Source organism: Oncorhynchus masou, unplaced genomic scaffold (assembly GCF_036934945.1).
Source record: "Oncorhynchus masou masou isolate Uvic2021 unplaced genomic scaffold, UVic_Omas_1.1 unplaced_scaffold_1160, whole genome shotgun sequence".
In the NCBI taxonomy this organism is placed as follows: domain Eukaryota; kingdom Metazoa; phylum Chordata; class Actinopteri; order Salmoniformes; family Salmonidae; genus Oncorhynchus; species Oncorhynchus masou.
The window spans coordinates 18439-36477 of record NW_027001357.1 but is presented as its reverse complement, the minus strand read 5'-3'; the positions used below and the strand labels follow the sequence as shown (position 1 = coordinate 36477).

At 49.5% G+C, this 18039-nt stretch overlaps 1 protein-coding gene across 2 annotated transcripts in view; it reads right to left on the bottom strand.

Moving 5' to 3' along the window:
* LOC135529403 (probable methyltransferase TARBP1) overlaps positions 1 to 15775 on the bottom strand; it is a 48444-nt gene extending 32669 nt beyond the window's left edge. The window contains exons 1-15 of one of the 2 annotated variants that reach the window (XM_064958169.1): positions 14538 to 15775; positions 14281 to 14384; positions 14098 to 14167; positions 13697 to 13806; positions 13213 to 13251; positions 10527 to 10579; positions 10285 to 10382; positions 9622 to 9757; positions 7934 to 8030; positions 7681 to 7770; positions 6030 to 6186; positions 4983 to 5270; positions 2763 to 2860; positions 646 to 798; positions 192 to 421 (exon numbers count right to left, since the gene is read on the bottom strand). In XM_064958169.1, the coding sequence (XP_064814241.1) occupies positions 192 to 421; positions 646 to 798; positions 2763 to 2860; positions 4983 to 5270; positions 6030 to 6186; positions 7681 to 7770; positions 7934 to 8030; positions 9622 to 9757; positions 10285 to 10382; positions 10527 to 10579; positions 13213 to 13251; positions 13697 to 13806; positions 14098 to 14167; positions 14281 to 14384; positions 14538 to 15549 (2735 nt within the window). In that variant the 5' untranslated portion in view covers positions 15550 to 15775. Of the gene's footprint in view, positions 1 to 191; positions 422 to 645; positions 799 to 2762; positions 2861 to 4982; positions 5271 to 6029; positions 6187 to 7680; positions 7771 to 7933; positions 8031 to 9621; positions 9758 to 10284; positions 10383 to 10526; positions 10580 to 13212; positions 13252 to 13657; positions 13807 to 14097; positions 14168 to 14280; positions 14385 to 14537 lie in introns of both variants that reach the window. The other variant, XM_064958168.1, reaches the window with a different exon arrangement.
* Positions 15776 to 18039: the final 2264 nt, after the last annotated feature.

Sequence of the window (18039 nt, the reverse complement as noted above, 5' to 3'; positions counted from 1 at the left end):
GTCGAACAGCAAATTATTGAAGAGCATGTGACCAAAACAGTCACAATTTAGAGCCGTGACTGGCAGAGAAACGAGGGTCATATAGTGTTTATGCTAGTGGTTTACTCTACAACACATTACCCTGATACAGTACATCTGCATTTAAACAATACCATGCATTCTATATACTACACAAAGTGTTCTGTACTGACCCTGTTGACTGAGCTGCAGTTGGAGGTTTCAGCAGGGTCTGGTTGAAGTTGACCAGAGAGAGAGGAGGGGCTGGGGGTGGAGCAGGGGAGTAGAAGTAGCTAGACAGATGGACCAGTAGGATCGTGGTTTCTGATTGGAGGTTGAACACTCCCAACGCTGCAACCTCACAGGTCATGGCCAACGACGCCATGGCAACCGCCCTGGACACCTGACCCGCCACAGAGGGGATCTAAGAGAAACACACACAAGTCCCTTCCAGTTTTATAGTGAAAACCATGGGGAATATAAATAAGACATGACAAATAGCAGTTCAACTAGTCTTTTTGAAATCAGAGACTAACTGCTAAACAAAATATCCCATTATTCAAACTGACACATGAATCAATGATGTATGAAGTGACTAGCGAAGGAGAGCAGCCTGAGAGAGGGGAGGTCGATCCTGGAATACTGTACCTGGTCAGCTTCTAGGGTCCTCAGGACGTATCTGAGGAGTCTGGGGAAACAGGCCTCCTGTACCTTGGAGTGGTTCCACTCTAACACACTGTACATCAGCACCACCTCCTTCAGCACTGACAGGTAGAGCTCAGCACGCTCTACATCACATAGCTGGAGAGGACAGACAAACAAAACGCAGGCAGAGGAGAAATGCAGGTACATGATCAATGTTGTAGGATGTGAGATTGAGTGAGTGACAGTGAGTGAGTGAGAGAGTGAGTGAAAGCGAGAGAGAGTGAGTGAGTAAAAGCGAGAGAGAGTGAGTGACAGTGAGTGAGTGAGTGTTATGGATTTTATGAATAATGACTAAATGATGTATACATTTAACGTAGAACTATAACTAACAGAATACTACCCTGTCACTGTATGAAACTTATTAGAATCATAAAACTAAATCTAATGTGTGTAGTTTTAGTCAAAAATTAGAACAAGGACTTTCTGTTCCTTTTTAGTATGTAAGCAGGGTGTAAGTGAGAAACAAAATGGAGCTATCGTCAGACAGGCTGGAATACTGTGTTCCTTACAGGACATTCTGTCCCCACCCAGGGAGGGGAGAGACCTTGGCCTTGTAGTAGATTGTTTAACAGGTGGCAGACTATTTATGAGTAGAAGAAGACTTGTGAACTATGTTGCCATTGTATCTGAGAGGAGGAGGGACATTTATGACGTAATGTGAGGTATATAGACCAATGTACCAGAAAGGATAGGCAGAGCTTTCTAAATAAACATTCCTGACCATTGTAGCTGGGCCTCCGCCTGATTCATTCCTACCAGTTTCCTACAAATTCTGGGTATCAGGCTGAGTAATCAATTCAATTGGGTTTATGAACACTGAGTGAGTGAGTGAGTGAGTGAGTGAGTGAGTGAGTGAGTGAGTGAGTGAGTGAGTGAGTGAGTGAGAGCGAGAGACAGTGAGAGAGAGTGACAGTGAGAGAGAGTGACAGTGAGAGAGAGTGACAGTGACAGAGAGTGACAGTGAGAGAGAGTGACAGTGACAGAGAGTGACAGTGAGAGAGAGTGACAGTGACAGAGAGTGACAGTGAGAGAGAGTGACAGTGAGAGAGAGTGACAGTGACAGAGCGTGACAGTGAGAGAGAGTGACAGTGAGAGAGAGTGACAGTGACAGAGCGTGACAGTGAGAGAGCGTGACAGTGACAGTGAGAGAGAGTGACAGTGAGAGAGAGTGACAGTGAGAGAGAGTGACAGTGACAGAGCGTGACAGTGACAGAGCGTGACAGTGAGAGAGAGTGACAGTGACAGAGCGTGACAGTGAGAGAGAGTGACAGTGAGAGAGTGACAGTGAGAGAGAGTGTGACAGTGAGAGAGAGTGACAGTGACAGAGCGTGACAGTGACAGAGAGTGACAGTGACAGTGAGAGAGAGTGACAGTGAGAGAGAGTGACAGTGAGAGAGCGTGACAGTGAGAGAGCGTGACAGTGAGAGAGCGTGACAGTGAGAGAGCGTGACAGTGAGAGAGCGTGACAGTGAGAGAGTGACAGTGAGAGCGAGTGACAGTGAGAGAGCGTGACAGTGAGAGAGCGTGACAGTGAGAGAGAGTGACAGTGAGAGAGAGTGACAGTGACAGAGCGTGACAGTGACAGAGCGTGACAGTGAGAGAGAGTGACAGTGACAGAGCGTGACAGTGAGAGAGAGTGACAGTGAGAGTGAGAGAGAGTGACAGTGAGAGAGAGTGACAGTGACAGAGCGTGACAGTGACAGAGAGTGACAGTGACAGTGAGAGAGAGTGACAGTGAGAGAGAGTGACAGTGAGAGAGAGTGACAGTGAGAGAGAGTGACAGTGACAGAGCGTGACAGTGAGAGAGAGTGACAGTGAGAGAGCGTGACAGTGACAGAGAGTGACAGTGAGAGAGAGAGTGACAGTGAGAGAGAGTGACAGTGAGAGAGAGTGACAGTGAGAGAGAGTGACAGTGACAGAGCGTGACAGTGAGAGAGAGTGACAGTGAGAGAGCGTGACAGTGACAGAGAGTGACAGTGAGAGAGAGCGTGACAGTGAGAGAGAGTGACAGTGAGAGAGAGTGACAGTGACAGAGCGTGACAGTGACAGTGTGTGTTCACCTCCTGTAGTTCTCCACTCAGTCTTCGGAGGATAAACTCCTGAATGGGCTCCACCACGCCCAGAACCAGCGTTTCCATGGAGACCGTCACACTGTCTTCTGTATTTAAAACAGTTGTTTTAAAAAAAAACAATGAATGACATCTTATTTTGCATGATTCCAGTGTTATGAATCAATATGGATCATTACTAAGAATCCATTTGAATCACTGCTATGGATCACTACTTGAGTCAAGTTGAGAAGAGTTGAGTCGAGAAGGGTACAGTAGAGTACAGTAGAGCAGAGTAGAGTACAGTAGAGTAGAGAACAGTACAGTACAGCAGAGTACAGTAGAGTACAGTACAGCAGAGTACAGTACAGTAGAGTACAGTAGAGTAGAGAACAGTACAGTACAGCAGAGTACAGTAGAGTACAGTACAGCAGAGTAGAGTAGAGCACAGTAGAGTAGAGAACAGTACAGTACAGCAGAGTACAGTAGAGTACAGTACAGCAGAGTACAGTACAGTAGAGTACAGTAGAGTAGACCAGAGAACAGTACAGTACTGTAGAGTACAGCAGAGTACAGTAGAGTAGAACACAGTACAGTAGAGCACAGTAGTTTACAGCAGAATACAGTAGAGTACAGTAGAGCAGAGAGCAGTACAGTAGAGTACTGTGGAGTATAGTACAGCAGAGTACAGTAGAGTAGAGTACAGTAGAGTACAGTACAGTAGAGTACAGTAGAGTAGACCAGAGAACAGTACAGTACTGTAGAGTACAGCAGAGTACAGTAGAGTAGAACACAGTAGTTTACAGCAGAATACAGTAGAGTACAGTAGAGCAGAGAACAGTACAGTAGAGTACTGTGGAGTATAGTACAGCAGAATACAGTAGAGTACAGTAGAGCAGAGAACAGTACAGTACTGTGGAGTATAGTACAGTAGAGTACAGTAGAGCAGAGAACAGTACAGTAGAGTACTGTGGAGTATAGTACAGCAGAGTACAGTAGAGTACAGTAGAGCAGAGAACAGTACAGTAGAGTACTGTGGAGTATAGTACAGCAGAATACAGTAGAGTGCAGTAGAGCAGAGAACAGTACAGTAGAGTACTGTGGAGTATAGTACAGCAGAGTACAGTACATTAGAATACAGTAGAGTACTGTGGAGTATAGTACAGCAGAGTACAGTACATTAGAATACAGTAGAGTACTGTGGAGTATAGTACAGCAGAGTACAGTACATTAGAATACAGTAGAGTACTGTGGAGTATAGTACAGCAGAGTACAGTACATTAGAATACAGTAGAGTACTGTGGAGTATAGTACAGCAGAGTACAGTACATTAGAATACAGTAGAGTACTGTGGAGTATAGTACAGCAGAGTACAGTACATTCGAATACAGTAGAGGGCAGTAGATACCTTGTTCTTTCTCTACTGCAGCAGAGGTACAGTAGAGTAGAACACAGTACAGTAGAGCACAGTAGTTTACAGCAGAATACAGTAGAGTACAGTAGAGCAGAGAACAGTACAGTAGAGTACTGTGGAGTATAGTACAGCAGAATACAGTAGAGTACAGTAGAGCAGAGAACAGTACAGTACTGTGGAGTATAGTACAGTAGAGTACAGTAGAGCAGAGAACAGTACAGTAGAGTACTGTGGAGTATAGTACAGCAGAGTACAGTAGAGTACAGTAGAGCAGAGAACAGTACAGTAGAGTACTGTGGAGTATAGTACAGCAGAATACAGTAGAGTACAGTAGAGCAGAGAACAGTACAGTAGAGTACTGTGGAGTATAGTACAGCAGAGTACAGTACATTAGAATACAGTAGAGTACTGTGGAGTATAGTACAGCAGAGTACAGTACATTAGAATACAGTAGAGTACTGTGGAGTATAGTACAGCAGAGTACAGTACATTAGAATACAGTAGAGTACTGTGGAGTATAGTACAGCAGAGTACAGTACATTAGAATACAGTAGAGTACTGTGGAGTATAGTACAGCAGAGTACAGTACATTAGAATACAGTAGAGTACTGTGGAGTATAGTACAGCAGAGTACAGTACATTAGAATACAGTAGAGTACTGTGGAGTATAGTACAGCAGAGTACAGTACATTAGAATACAGTAGAGTACTGTGGAGTATAGTACAGCAGAGTACAGTACATTAGAATACAGTAGAGTACTGTGGAGTATAGTACAGCAGAGTACAGTACATTAGAATACAGTAGAGGGCAGTAGATACCTTGTTCTTTCTCTACTGCAGCAGAGGTGTGTCTGGCTGGTGTGAGCTGCAGTAGTCGTAGCAGCAGCTGCAGGCTCTTGTCAGTCTTGCGTAGCGGCAGGTAGACATTAGTGTGGAGCCTGCTCAGTGTGTCCAGTAGGGGGCGTAAGAGCGAGTCCATCCCACCGCTGAAACCAGTAGTCTCCTCTCCTTCAGACCTCTGAGTCCTCCCCTCTATGTCAACACACAGTAGGATGGCCTTGGCTAGCAGCTCCACCTCTCCTGGGTCTGGGACACTGTCTGTCTGGTCTGTTGGACGGCACAACAAAGTTCATCAGTACAGTCATCTATTCTATATACTAGAGGTGAGTCCATCTAAACATACTCGTATCTGTACCCGTTGATATTCTTGATCGGATAATACTCGGAATTGGAATAACTGACTCACCTGTGCCAGCCGGGACTCACCTGTGCCAGCCGGGACTCACCTGTGCCAGCCGGGACTCACCTGTGCCAGCCGGGACTCACCTGTGCCAGCAGGGACTCACCTGTGCCAGCAGGGACTCACCTGTGCCAGCAGGGACTCACCTGTGCCAGCCGGGACTCACCTGTGCCAGCCGGGACTCACCTGTGCCAGCAGGGACTCACCTGTGCCAGCCGGGACTCACCTGTGCCAGCCGGGACTCACCTGTGCCAGCCGGGACTCACCTGTGCCAGCCGGGACTCACCTGTGCCAGCAGGGACTCACCTGTGCCAGCAGGGACTCACCTGTGCCAGCAGGGACTCACCTGTGCCAGCCGGGACTCACCTGTGCCAGCCGGGACTCACCTGTGCCAGCAGGGACTCACCTGTGCCAGCCGGGACTCACCTGTGCCAGCCGGGACTCACCTGTGCCAGCCGGGACTCACCTGTGCCAGCAGGGACTCACCTGTGCCAGCAGGGACTCACCTGTGCCAGCAGGGACTCACCTGTGCCAGCCGGGACTCACCTGTGCCAGCCGGGACTCACCTGTGCCAGCCGGGACTCACCTGTGCCAGCCGGGACTCACCTGTGCCAGCCGGGACTCACCTGTGCTAGCCGGGACTCTGAGGAAGAGCTCCATCTGGTGTTGGACGTAGCCTCTCACAGTCTCTCTCTCTGGAGAGGTACTGGTACTGGTACCATCAGCTGATTCTCTGACACAGGGCCTGAAGCTGCCTTCACTGTCAGCCAGCCAGTCACACAGCTAGTGAGGAGACACAGAAACACAAGGGACAACTGATGGAAATATAATAAATATTTTAAAAAACTGTTTGAAAAGATCAGAGCTCTTCTCTCATTCCACCCCCACACTGTACCTGATTCTAGAGGACAGAGCTCTTCCTCATTCCACCCCCACACAGTACCTGATTCCAGAGGACAGAGCTCTTCCTCATTACACCCCCATACAGTACCTGATTCCAGAGGACAGAGCTCTTCCTCATTACACCCCCATACAGTACCTGATTCTAGAGGACAGAGCTCTTCCTCATTCCACCCCCACACAGTACCTGATTCCAGAGGACAGAGCTCTTCCTCATTACACCCCCATACAGTACCTGATTCCAGAGGACAGAGCTCTTCCTCATTACACCCCCATACAGTACCTGATTCCAGAGGACAGAGCTCTTCCTCATTACACCCCCATACAGTACCTGATTCCAGAGGACAGAGCTCTTCCTCATTACACCCCCATACAGTACCTGATTCCAGAGGACAGAGCTCTTCCTCATTACACCCCCACACAGTACCTGATTCCAGAGGACAGAGCTCTTCCTCATTACACCCCCATACAGTACCTGATTCTAGAGGACAGAGCTCTTCCTCATTCCACCCCACACAGTACCTGATTCCAGAGGACAGAGCTCTTCCTCATTCCACCCCACACAGTACCGGATTCCAGAGGACAGAGCTCTTCCTCATTCCACCCCCACACAGTACCTGATTCCAGAGAACAGAGCTCTTCCTCATTCCACCCCCACACAGTACCTGATTCCAGAGAACAGAGCTCTTCCTCATTACACCCCCACACAGTACCTGATTCCAGAGAACAGAGCTCTTCCTCATTCCACCCCACACAGTACCTGATTCCAGAGGACAGAGCTCTTCCTCATTCCACCCCCACACAGTACCTGATTCCAGAGAACAGAGCTCCTCCCTCATTCCACCCCCACACAGTACCTGATTCTAGAGGACAGAGCTCTTCCTCATTCCACCCCCACACAGTACCTGATTCCAGAGGACAGAGCTCTTCCTCATTCCACCCCCACACAGTACCTGATTCCAGAGAACAGAGCTCTCCCTCATTCCACCCCCACACAGTACCTGATTCCAGAGAACAGAGCTCTCCCTCATTCCACCCCCACACAGTACCTGATTCCAGAGAACAGAGCTCTTCCTCATTCCACCCCCACACAGTACCTGATTCCAGAACTCTTCCTCATTCCAACCCCACACAGTACCTGATTCCAGAGAACAGAGCTCTTCCTCATTCCACCCCCACACAGTACCTGATTCCAGAGGACAGAGCTCTTCCTCATTCCACCCCCACACAGTACCTGATTCCAGAGAACAGAGCTCTCCCTCATTCCACCCCCACACAGTACCTGATTCCAGAGGACAGAGCTCTTCCTCATTCCACCCCACACAGTACCTGATTCTAGAGGACAGAGCTCTTCCTCATTCCACCCCCACACAGTACCTGATTCCAGAGCGGTGTTCCTCTACGTAGAGACTCGTCTGGTCTGAAATGCACCAGCAAACTAAACACATCATCCAATGTCACTAAGGTCTGCAAAAGATGAAACAAAGATAATCAAAATGGCAGTTGCTAAACAGATGTTGTCATTTGTACGCTGACAGCTATAATCTCTTCTTCAACACTCTCTTTGGGTGCAAAATGTCATCACTTTGCACCAAAGCCGCACAGTCTCAAACACATCATAGTGTCTTACCACATCTGTCAGGGAGAGGGCACTGTTCAGCAGGAAACACTGGGCAGCTCCTCTCAGTAGCACCTGGTGGGTGATCATAGTGCAGCGGAGCACCTCCCTGAGATACAACACAGAAATCATTAGGGACAGTTTCCCAGACACAGCCTGCCCCAAGCCATCGACTTGAACAGTCTGTTCAACAGAGATTCATAGAATCCACACTTCCACACCAAGAAATGCCACTATGAACAAGAAATAATTAACCTTATGTCAAGTTAGAGTCTTAGAGACAATGTCTGCATCTGAAATGGTACCCTATTCCCTATGCAGGCAGCCAGGGACCAGGAGAGGGCAGGGAAGAAGATGGGACAGGGCCCAGGAGAGGGCAGGGAGGAAGGTGGGACAGGGCCCAGGAGAGGGCAGGGAGGAAGGTGGGACAGGGCCCAGGAGAGGGCAGGGAGGAAGATGGGACAGGGCACAGGAGAGGGCAAGGAGGAAGGTGGGACAGGGTCCAGGAGAGGGCAGGGAGTAAGATGGGACAGGGCAAGGAGGAAGGTGGGACAGGGACCAGGAGAGGGCAAGGAGGAAGGTGGGACAGGGACCAGGAGAGGGCAGGGAGGAAGGTGGGACAGGGACCAGGAGAGGGCAGGGAGGAAGGTGGGACAGGGCCCAGGAGAGGACAGGGAGGAAGGTGGGACAGGGCCCAGGAGAGGACAGGGAGGAAGGTGGGACAGGGTCCATGAGAGGACAGGGAGGAAGGTGGGACAGGGCCCAGGAGAGGGCAGGGAGGAAGATGGGACAGGGCCCAGGAGAGGGCAGGGAGGAAGATGGGACAGGGCCCAGGAGAGGGCAGGGAGGAAGATGGGACAGGGCCCAGGAGAGGGCAGGGAGGAAGATGGGACAGGGCCCAGGAGATGGCAGGGAGGAAGGTAGGACAGGCTACCTGAGAGAGGGCAGGGAGGAAGGTGGGACAGGGTCTGAGAGAGGTCAGGGAGGAAGGTGGGACAGGATCTGAGAGAGGGCAGGGAGGAAGGTGGGACAGGATCTGAGAGAGGGCAGGGAGGAAGGTGGGACAGGATCTGAGAGAGGGCAGGGAGGAAAATGGGACAGGATCTGAGAGATGGTAGGGAGGAAGGTGGGACAGGGACTGAGAGAGGGCAGGGAGGAAGGTGGGACAGGGCCTGAGAGAGGGCAGGAAGGAAGGTGGGACAGGCTACCTGAGAGAGGGCAGGAAGGAAGGTGGGACAGGGACTGAGAAAGGGCAGGGAGGAAGGTGGGACAGGCTACCTGAGAGAGGGCAGGAAGGAAGGTGGGACAGGCTACCTGAGAGAGGGCAGGAAGGAAGGTGGGACAGGCTACCTGAGAGAGGGCAGGGAGGAAGGTGGGACAGGCTACCTGAAGGTGGGACACGGCCTGAGAGTGGGCAGGAAGGAAGGTGGGACAGGCTACCTGAGAGAGGGGAAGGTGGGACAGGAAGGAAGGTGGGACAGGCTACCTGAGAGAGAGCAGGATGGAAGGTGGGACAGGCTACCTGAGAGAACAGGGAGGATGGTGGGACAGGCTACCTGAGAGAGGGCAGGATGGAAGGTGGGACAGGCTACCTGAGAGAGGGCAGGGAGGAAGGTGGGACAGGCTACCTGAGAGAGGGCAGGGAGGAAGGTGGGACAGGCTACCTGAGAGAGGGCAGGGAGGAAGGTGGGACAGGCTACCTGAGAGCTTGCAGGCCGTCGGGGCCCAGGAGAGGGCAGGGAGGAAGGTGGGACAGGGCCCGAGAGAGGAAGAGGATGGGGACAGCACACCAGTGTTGAGAACCTAGCCGCTGGACAAGCTGCAGCAACACAGGACCTGAGGAGACAAGAGGATCAACATTAGACCCTCTCTGATGAACAGTCATTACTGTTACAACGAGCTGCAGCAACACAGGACCTGAGGAGACAGAGGATCAACATTAGACCCTCTCTGATGAACAGTCATTACTGTTACAATGAGCTGCAGGACAAACATCTGTCTCAAGTTCTGTTGGGAGAAAACCTTTTTGAAATGTACATGAATTTGTCCAATTTCATTTTTTTATTTTTTATTTTACTAGGCAAGTCAGTTAAGAACAAATTCTTATTTTCAATGACGGCCTAGAAACAGTGGGTTAACTGCCTGTTCAGGGGCAGAACGACAGATTTTGTACCTGGTCAGCTCGGGGATTTGAACTTGCAACCTTTCGGTTACTAGTCCAATGCTCTAACCACTAGGCTACCCTGCCGCCCCAATAATAATAAGAACCCAGATTTTCCCCTGCAAAAAGTTGTGCTTCGGTGTATCCTACTGAACATGGTCCAGGTTATTCAGTGCCCTGTGATGAAGCTCTGTTACAGTACCTCTGCTCTCCTGTGGCAGGCTGCTGAAGAACGTGACCATGAAGACCTGCAGCTTGACTCCCAGCTCAGGACACTCCCCTACACTCTGTCCTGCAGTCCTGGAGATGAAGAGACATAACCTTCCTCAACAGTCACTCTAAATAGGCCGAACTCACTACTTCATCACTAGCAGAAACGGCATCATCTGTGGGTCTATAAATCAATAGTGTTTTGCTGTTGTGCTGCTATGAGCACTGGCTCACCTGTGAAAGAGGGAGCTTTCAGACATCACATCCATGAAAGGACCCAGAATGAACTGAGGAAGAGAGGATAAGAAGAGGTCAATCTCTCATATACTAACCACCTACTGTCCCTCATCATCTCAATCTCTCATACACTAACCACCTACTGTCCCTCATCATCTCAATCTCTCATACACTAACCACCTACTGTCCCTCATCATCTCAATCTCTCATACACTAACCACCTACTGTCCCTCATCATCTCAATCTCTCATACACTAACCACCTACTGTCCCTCATCATCTCAATCTCTCATACACTAACCACCTACTGTCCCTCATCATCTCAATCTCTCATACACTAACCACCTACTGTCCCTCATCATCTCAATCTCTCATACACTAACCACCTACTGTCCCTCATCATCTCAATCTCTCATACACTAACCACCTACTGTCCCTCATCATCTCAATCTCTCATACACTAACCACCTACTGTCCCTCATCATCTCAATCTCTCATACACTAACCACCTACTGTCCCTCATCATCTCAATCTCTCATACACTAACCACCTACTGTCCCTCATCATCTCAATCTCTCATACACTAACCACCTACTGTCCCTCATCATCTCAATCTCTCATACACTAACCACCTACTGTCCCTCATCATCTCAATCTCTCATACACTAACCACCTACTGTCCCTCATCATCTCAATCTCTCATACACTAACCACCTACTGTCCCTCATCATCTCAATCTCTCATACACTAACCACCTACTGTCCCTCATCATCTCAATCTCTCATACACTAACCACCTACTGTCCCTCATCATCTCAATCTCTCATACACTAACCACCTACTGTCCCTCATCATCTCAATCTCTCATACACTAACCACCTACTGTCCCTCATCATCTCAATCTCTCATACACTAACCACCTACTGTCCCTCATCATCTCAATCTCTCATACACTAACCACCTACTGTCCCTCATCATCTCAATCTCTCATACACTAACCACCTACTGTCCCTCATCATCTCAATCTCATATACTAACCACCTACTGTCCCTCATCATCTCAATCTCTCATACACTAACCACCTACTGTCCCTCATCATCTCAATCTCTCATACACTAACCACCTACTGTCCCTCATCATCTCACCCACCAAAACAACAAACTAAACAATATTGTACATTCCCAATCTGTCCTTCATACCATCACGGTCACCTAATCATCCCCAGCTTACAATCAGCTCATTCATCCCCCTCCTCTCCCCTGGAACTATTCCCCAGGTCACTGCTGTAGATGACAATGTGTTCTCATTCAACTTCCCTGGTAAAATAAGGGTTAAAGAAATAAAATAAACAAACTAATAACATACAAAAGGGAAAAATAGAATTAGGTCAGTCTGGGTTGATGTTCTATAACACTGACTGACAACTGTACCAGGTACCTGTGAGAAGGCCAGGGCGAAGGCAGGGCGTCGGCCCACCTGGAGTCTGGGTTGATGTTCTAACACTGACTGATAACTGTACCAGGTACCTGTGAGAAGGCCAGGGCGAAGGCAGGGCGTCGGCCCACCTGGAGTCCTGGTTGATGTTCTAACACTGACTGACAACTGTACCAGGTACCTGTGAGAAGGCCAGGGCGAAGGCAGGGCGAAGGCCCACCTGGAGTCTGGGTTGATGTTCTATAACCCTGACTGACAACTGTACCAGGTACCTGTGAGAAGGCCAGGGCGAAGGCAGGGCGAAGGCCCACCTGGAGTCTGGGTTGATGTTCTAACACTGACTGACAACTGTACCAGGTACCTGTGAGAAGGCCAGGGCGAAGGCAGGGCGAAGGCCCACCTGGAGTCTGGGTTGATGTTCTAACACTGACTGACAACTGTACCAGGTACCTGTGAGAAGGCCAGGGCGAAGGCAGGGTGTCGGCCCACCTGGAGTCTGGGTTGATGTTCTATCACTGACTGACAACTGTACCAGGTACCTGTGAGAAGGCCAGGGCGAAGGCAGGGCGAAGGCCCACCTGGAGTCTGGGTTGATGTTCTATCACTGACTGATAACTGTACCAGGTACCTGTGAGAAGGCCAGGGCGAAGGCAGGGCGAAGGCCCACCTGGAGTCTGGGTTGATGTTCTAACACTGACTGACAACTGTACCAGGTACCTGTGAGAAGGCCAGGGCGAAGGCAGGGTGTCGGCCCACCTGGAGTCTGGGTTGATGTTCTATCACTGACTGACAACTGTACCAGGTACCTGTGAGAAGGCCAGGGCGAAGGCAGGGCGTCAGACCACCTGGAGTCTGGGTTGATGTTCTAACACTGACTGACAACTGTACCAGGTACCTGTGAGAAGGCCAGGGCGAAGGCAGGGCGAAGGCCCACCTGGAGTCTGGGTTGATGTTCTAACACTGACTGACAACTGTACCAGGTACCTGTGAGAAGGCCAGGGCGAAGGCAGGGTGTCGGCCCACCTGGAGTCTGGGTTGATGTTCTATCACTGACTGACAACTGTACCAGGTACCTGTGAGAAGGCCAGGGCGAAGGCAGGGCGTCAGACCACCTGGAGTCTGGGTTGATGTTCTAACACTGACTGACAACTGTACCAGGTACCTGTGAGAAGGCCAGGGCGAAGGCAGGGCGAAGGCCCACCTGGAGTCTGGGTTGATGTTCCAACACTGACTGATAACTGTACCAGGTACCTGTGAGAAGGCCAGGGCGAAGGCAGGGCGTCGGAGCACCTGGAGTCTGGGTTGATGTTCTAACACTGACTGACAACTGTACCAGGTACCTGTGAGAAGGCCAGGGCGAAGGCAGGGCGAAGGCCCACCTGGAGTCTGGGTTGATGTTCTATCACTGACTGATAACTGTACCAGGTACCTGTGAGAAGGCCAGGGCGAAGGCAGGGCGAAGGCCCACCTGGAGTCTGGGTTGATGTTCTATCACTGACTGATAACTGTACCAGGTACCTGTGAGAAGGCCAGGGCGAAGGCAGGGCGTTGGAGCACCTGGAGTCTGGGTTGATGTTCTATCACTGACTGACAACTGTACCAGGTACCTGTGAGAAGGCCAGGGCGAAGGCAGGGCGAAGGCCCACCTGGAGTCTGGGTTGATGTTCTAACACTGACTGATAAATGTACCAGGTACCTGTGAGAAGGCCAGGGCGAAGGTAGGGCGTCGGAGCACCTGGAGTCCCAGTAGGTGATCCACTCCCTCTCTCATGACGGACTTGTTCTCACTGTGGAACATACGCTGGTACACTCCCAGCAGCCATGACGGGTGGAACAGACTGACGCCTGAGAGAAGACAGATGGACGATTGGTAGGCAGTATTTAGCGGGATATAAAAGGTTTTTTTTTGTTTTTTTTTTACTAGGCAAGTCAGTTAAGAACAAATTCTTATTTTCAATGACGGCCTAGGAAAAGTGAGTTACTCTGCCTGTTCAGGGGCAGAACGACATTTTTTGTACCTTGTCAGCTTGGGATTTGAACTTGCAACCTTTCGGTTACTAGTCCAATGCTCTAACCACTAGGCTACACTGCCGGTTTGGGTTGACACCTTATGGTTGAGACACACACACACATCACCTTGACTATCATTGGCTGCTGTTTGGATCAACGTGTGGATTCTGTTGAGCACAGGGCGGACCACGTGAATCTACACAACACAGAGGAACGGTAATAGTTCTTTACGATGTCATAATGGTGTTATAAATGTATAATGCATTAGGAAGAGGGGTTTCATCAAGTGTTATCCATGTTATATCTCACCTGGTTCTCCTCCAGTGTCTCCATAACCAAGGCATAGTCCTCCCAGAGCTCTCTGAGCAGCTTGCATCTGTCTGGGGCCCATCTGAATATGATCTCTTCATTATCTGCAAAGGACTCGCATGGTTACAATTAGGTTCAACTATACCGTTTTCGAGACTTGAGTATTATTCTGTATAGTGAAGAAAATATTTTAACATGGGTAATATTATAATCAAGCTTGTCTGTCTGAATGTCAGTCGCATGTATCAGCATCTTACCTTCACTTGACACTGAACTGCTTGGAAACTCAACCGCCTCATCCTCTGACAGAGCGACACACCTTTTCAGCAGGTACAACGCCCGCTTCCGGGACACGTTGTCTTTGTGCGTCAGTCCATCTTGTAGAATCCTCCAGAACTGCAGAGAACGACGAGGGTCAGGTCGAGTATAGCTCAGACTTTGAGGAAGGGTGTGTTGCTGTAGTTTAGCTGGAGAGAAGAGATAATCCGAGAGAGTTGTTAAACACAGCAAGGCGCGTTCTGTCACCACAGGTGAGTCCGTCTTTGAGCTGTCACTCTTGTGCCAGCTACACAAATCCTCTAAAATGAACCGGAGTTTACTCGCTATCCCATCCTCGCTGTAGCAGTTGAGGAGAGTGAAAATAAGCCGAACGGTGATTTTGGAGACCAGAGCATCCGGTAACGTCTTGATACAGGACAGGGCAGATGAGAGGATCGACGTGATCAATTCTTCGTTGGATGAGAGAGCGGGTAGGATGACTGACATGGCTTCGATAGCCACGTCGATACCCAGCCGTCCCTCACCCTGGCCGGGAAGCTCTTCCTCTGTCTCCCCGTCTGGCAGCTGGAAGGATGGCAGGACAGCGCGGGCGACTCGCCCCGAAACTGCCGTGTCACACAGTGTGTTGATGCAGACAGAAAGAAGCCTGCACACGGCGATGGTGATTTCAGCCCTTCCATCTGGCACACGTTTACCTTTGCACGCCCCGTCTCCGTTAGAGACTTTCAAGAGAAGTGGTAAACATTGTGTCCAAATGATCGATTCAACTTTTCGTAGAAAGATGTCTCTTTTTGCAATTGAAAAGGCAACTTTGTCGCCATCGTCAGATGTGCCAGACTGGGGTAGTTTACCAATTCCAGCAATAAACGTTGTCAGTGCCTCTACTCTTTCTGTGTCCGGCCACGAGTCAGTTGGCCAGCACAACGTGTTAAACAAAGTATCCGGATCATGGCAACTTGATAAAAGGGCATTGATTAAAATAGAAGACATTTCAAAAGCCGACTTCAATGTGTTCACAGAGATTCATACATGACCTCGTGTTTGTTGTCGGTATGTAAACTTCCTAATACGTCACTCACCGTTGCCAAACGCAACTCTCGCGAGAGAAATAAACTTGCAGCAACCCAAAGCTTCAAACTAGCCCTACTGCACTATATTTGCAAATATGTATATAAATACATGTGGCTCACTTAACCTGAGGAATTGTTGTACTCTATACAACTCTCTCTATTACCTGCAAGTGGAAAAATGTTTTTATTTTATTTCAAACACCCCTAATCTGAGACAGACCCGCACCACTGACATGTAACCTTTATTTACTTATTTACCTAGGCAAGTCAGTTAAGAACAACCTCTTATTTACAATGATGGCCTACCCAGGCCACACCCGGACGACACTGGGCCAATTGTGATACAGCCTGGATTCAAACAAGGAACTGTAGTGACACCTCTTGCACTGAGATGCAGTGCCTCAGACCGCTGCACCACTCAGGAGCCCAAAATAATTCCTGTAGAGGCAGGACATCAGACTGGTTGTGTTGGGTGGTTGAGGCAGGACATCAGACTGGTTGTGTTGGGTGGTTGAGGCAGGACATCAGACTGGTTGTGTTGGGTGGTTGAGGCAGGACATCAGACTGGTTGTGTTGGGTGGTTGAGGCAGGACATCAGACTGGTTGTGTTGGGTGGTTGAGGCAGGACATCAGACTGATTGTGTTGGGTGGTTGAGGCAGGACATCAGACTGATTGTGTTGGGTGGTTGAGGCAGGACATCAGACTGGTTGTGTTGGGTGGTTGAGGCAGGACATCAGACTGTGTTGGGTGGTTGAGGCAGGACAGTCAGACTGATTGTGTTGGGTGGTTGAGGCAGGACATCAGACTGATTGTGTTGGGTGGTTGAGGCAGGACATCAGACTGACTGTGTTGGGTGGTTGAGGCAGGACATCAGACTGATTGTGTTGGGTGGTTGAGGCAGGACAGTCAGACTGATTGTGTTGGGTGGTTGAGGCAGGACAGTCAGACTGATTGTGTTGGGTGGTTGAGGCAGGACATGAGACTGATTGTGTTGGGTGGTTGAGGCAGGACATGAGACTGATTGTGTTGGGTGGTTGAGGCAGGACATGAGACTGATTGTGTTGGGTGGTTGAGGCAGGACATGAGACTGATTGTGTTGGGTGGTTGAGGCAGGACAGACTGATTGTGTTGGGTGGTTGAGGCAGGACATCAGACTGATTGTGTTGGGTGGTTGAGGCAGGACATCAGACTGATTGTGTTGGGTGGTTGAGGCAGGACATCAGACTGATTGTGTTGGGTGGTTGAGGCAGGACATCAGACTGATTGTGTTGGGTGGTTGAGGCAGGACATCAGACTGATTGTGTTGGGTGGTTGAGGCAGGACAGTCAGACTGATTGTGTTGGGTGGTTGAGGCAGGACAGTCAGACTGATTGTGTTGGGTGGTTGAGGCAGGACAGACTGATTGTGTTGGGTGGTTGAGGCAGGACATCAGACTGATTGTGTTGGGTGGTTGAGGCAGGACATCAGACTGATTGTGTTGGGTGGTTGAGGCAGGACATCAGACTGATTGTGTTGGGTGGTTGAGGCAGGACATCAGACTGATTGTGTTGGGTGGTTGAGGCAGGACATCAGACTGATTGTGTTGGGTGGTTGAGGCAGGACATCAGACTGATTGTGTTGGGTGGTTGAGGCAGGACATCAGACTGGTTGTGTTGGGTGGTTGAGGCAGGACATCAGACTGATTGTGTTGGGTGGTTGAGGCAGGACATCAGACTGATTGTGTTGGGTGGTTGAGGCAGGACATCAGACTGATTGTGTTGGGTGGTTGAGGCAGGACAGTCAGACTGATTGTGTTGGGTGGTTGAGGCAGGACAGTCAGACTGATTGTGTTGGGTGGTTGAGGCAGGACAGTCAGACTGATTGTGTTGGGTGGTTGAGGCAGGACATGAGACTGATTGTGTTGGGTGGTTGAGGCAGGACATCAGACTGATTGTGTTGGGTGGTTGAGGCAGGACAGTCAGACTGATTGTGTTGGGTGGTTGAGAGGAAGGGCAATTTCAGGAGTAGCAGTAAATGCATGGGTCACATGAAGCTCATGTGATCTGTTGAGATTCAGTGGATCAGGAGATACTTTTCAGCATCAATGCATATAACAATATACACCAATAGAACACAATGCACCAATAGACACCACTATAACTCACCTGTTGTATTTGTTTCTACTATCAATCAATCACTACAATAGTTATGCCTTTCATTGGAAGTAGAGTGTTCAAATAAATCAACAAAAACATTCAATAACTGGCAAATAAACTGGAAAAATGTGAATTTCCTTGGATTAGTATTAAGATCATTCCATAGACCAGTGGCGTTCAAACTTTTTCAGCGGGAACATCACCCCATGCCAAATATAATTTCAAACTCATGACCTTAAAATCGGTACATTCGATTTTTACATAAAATAAGCTT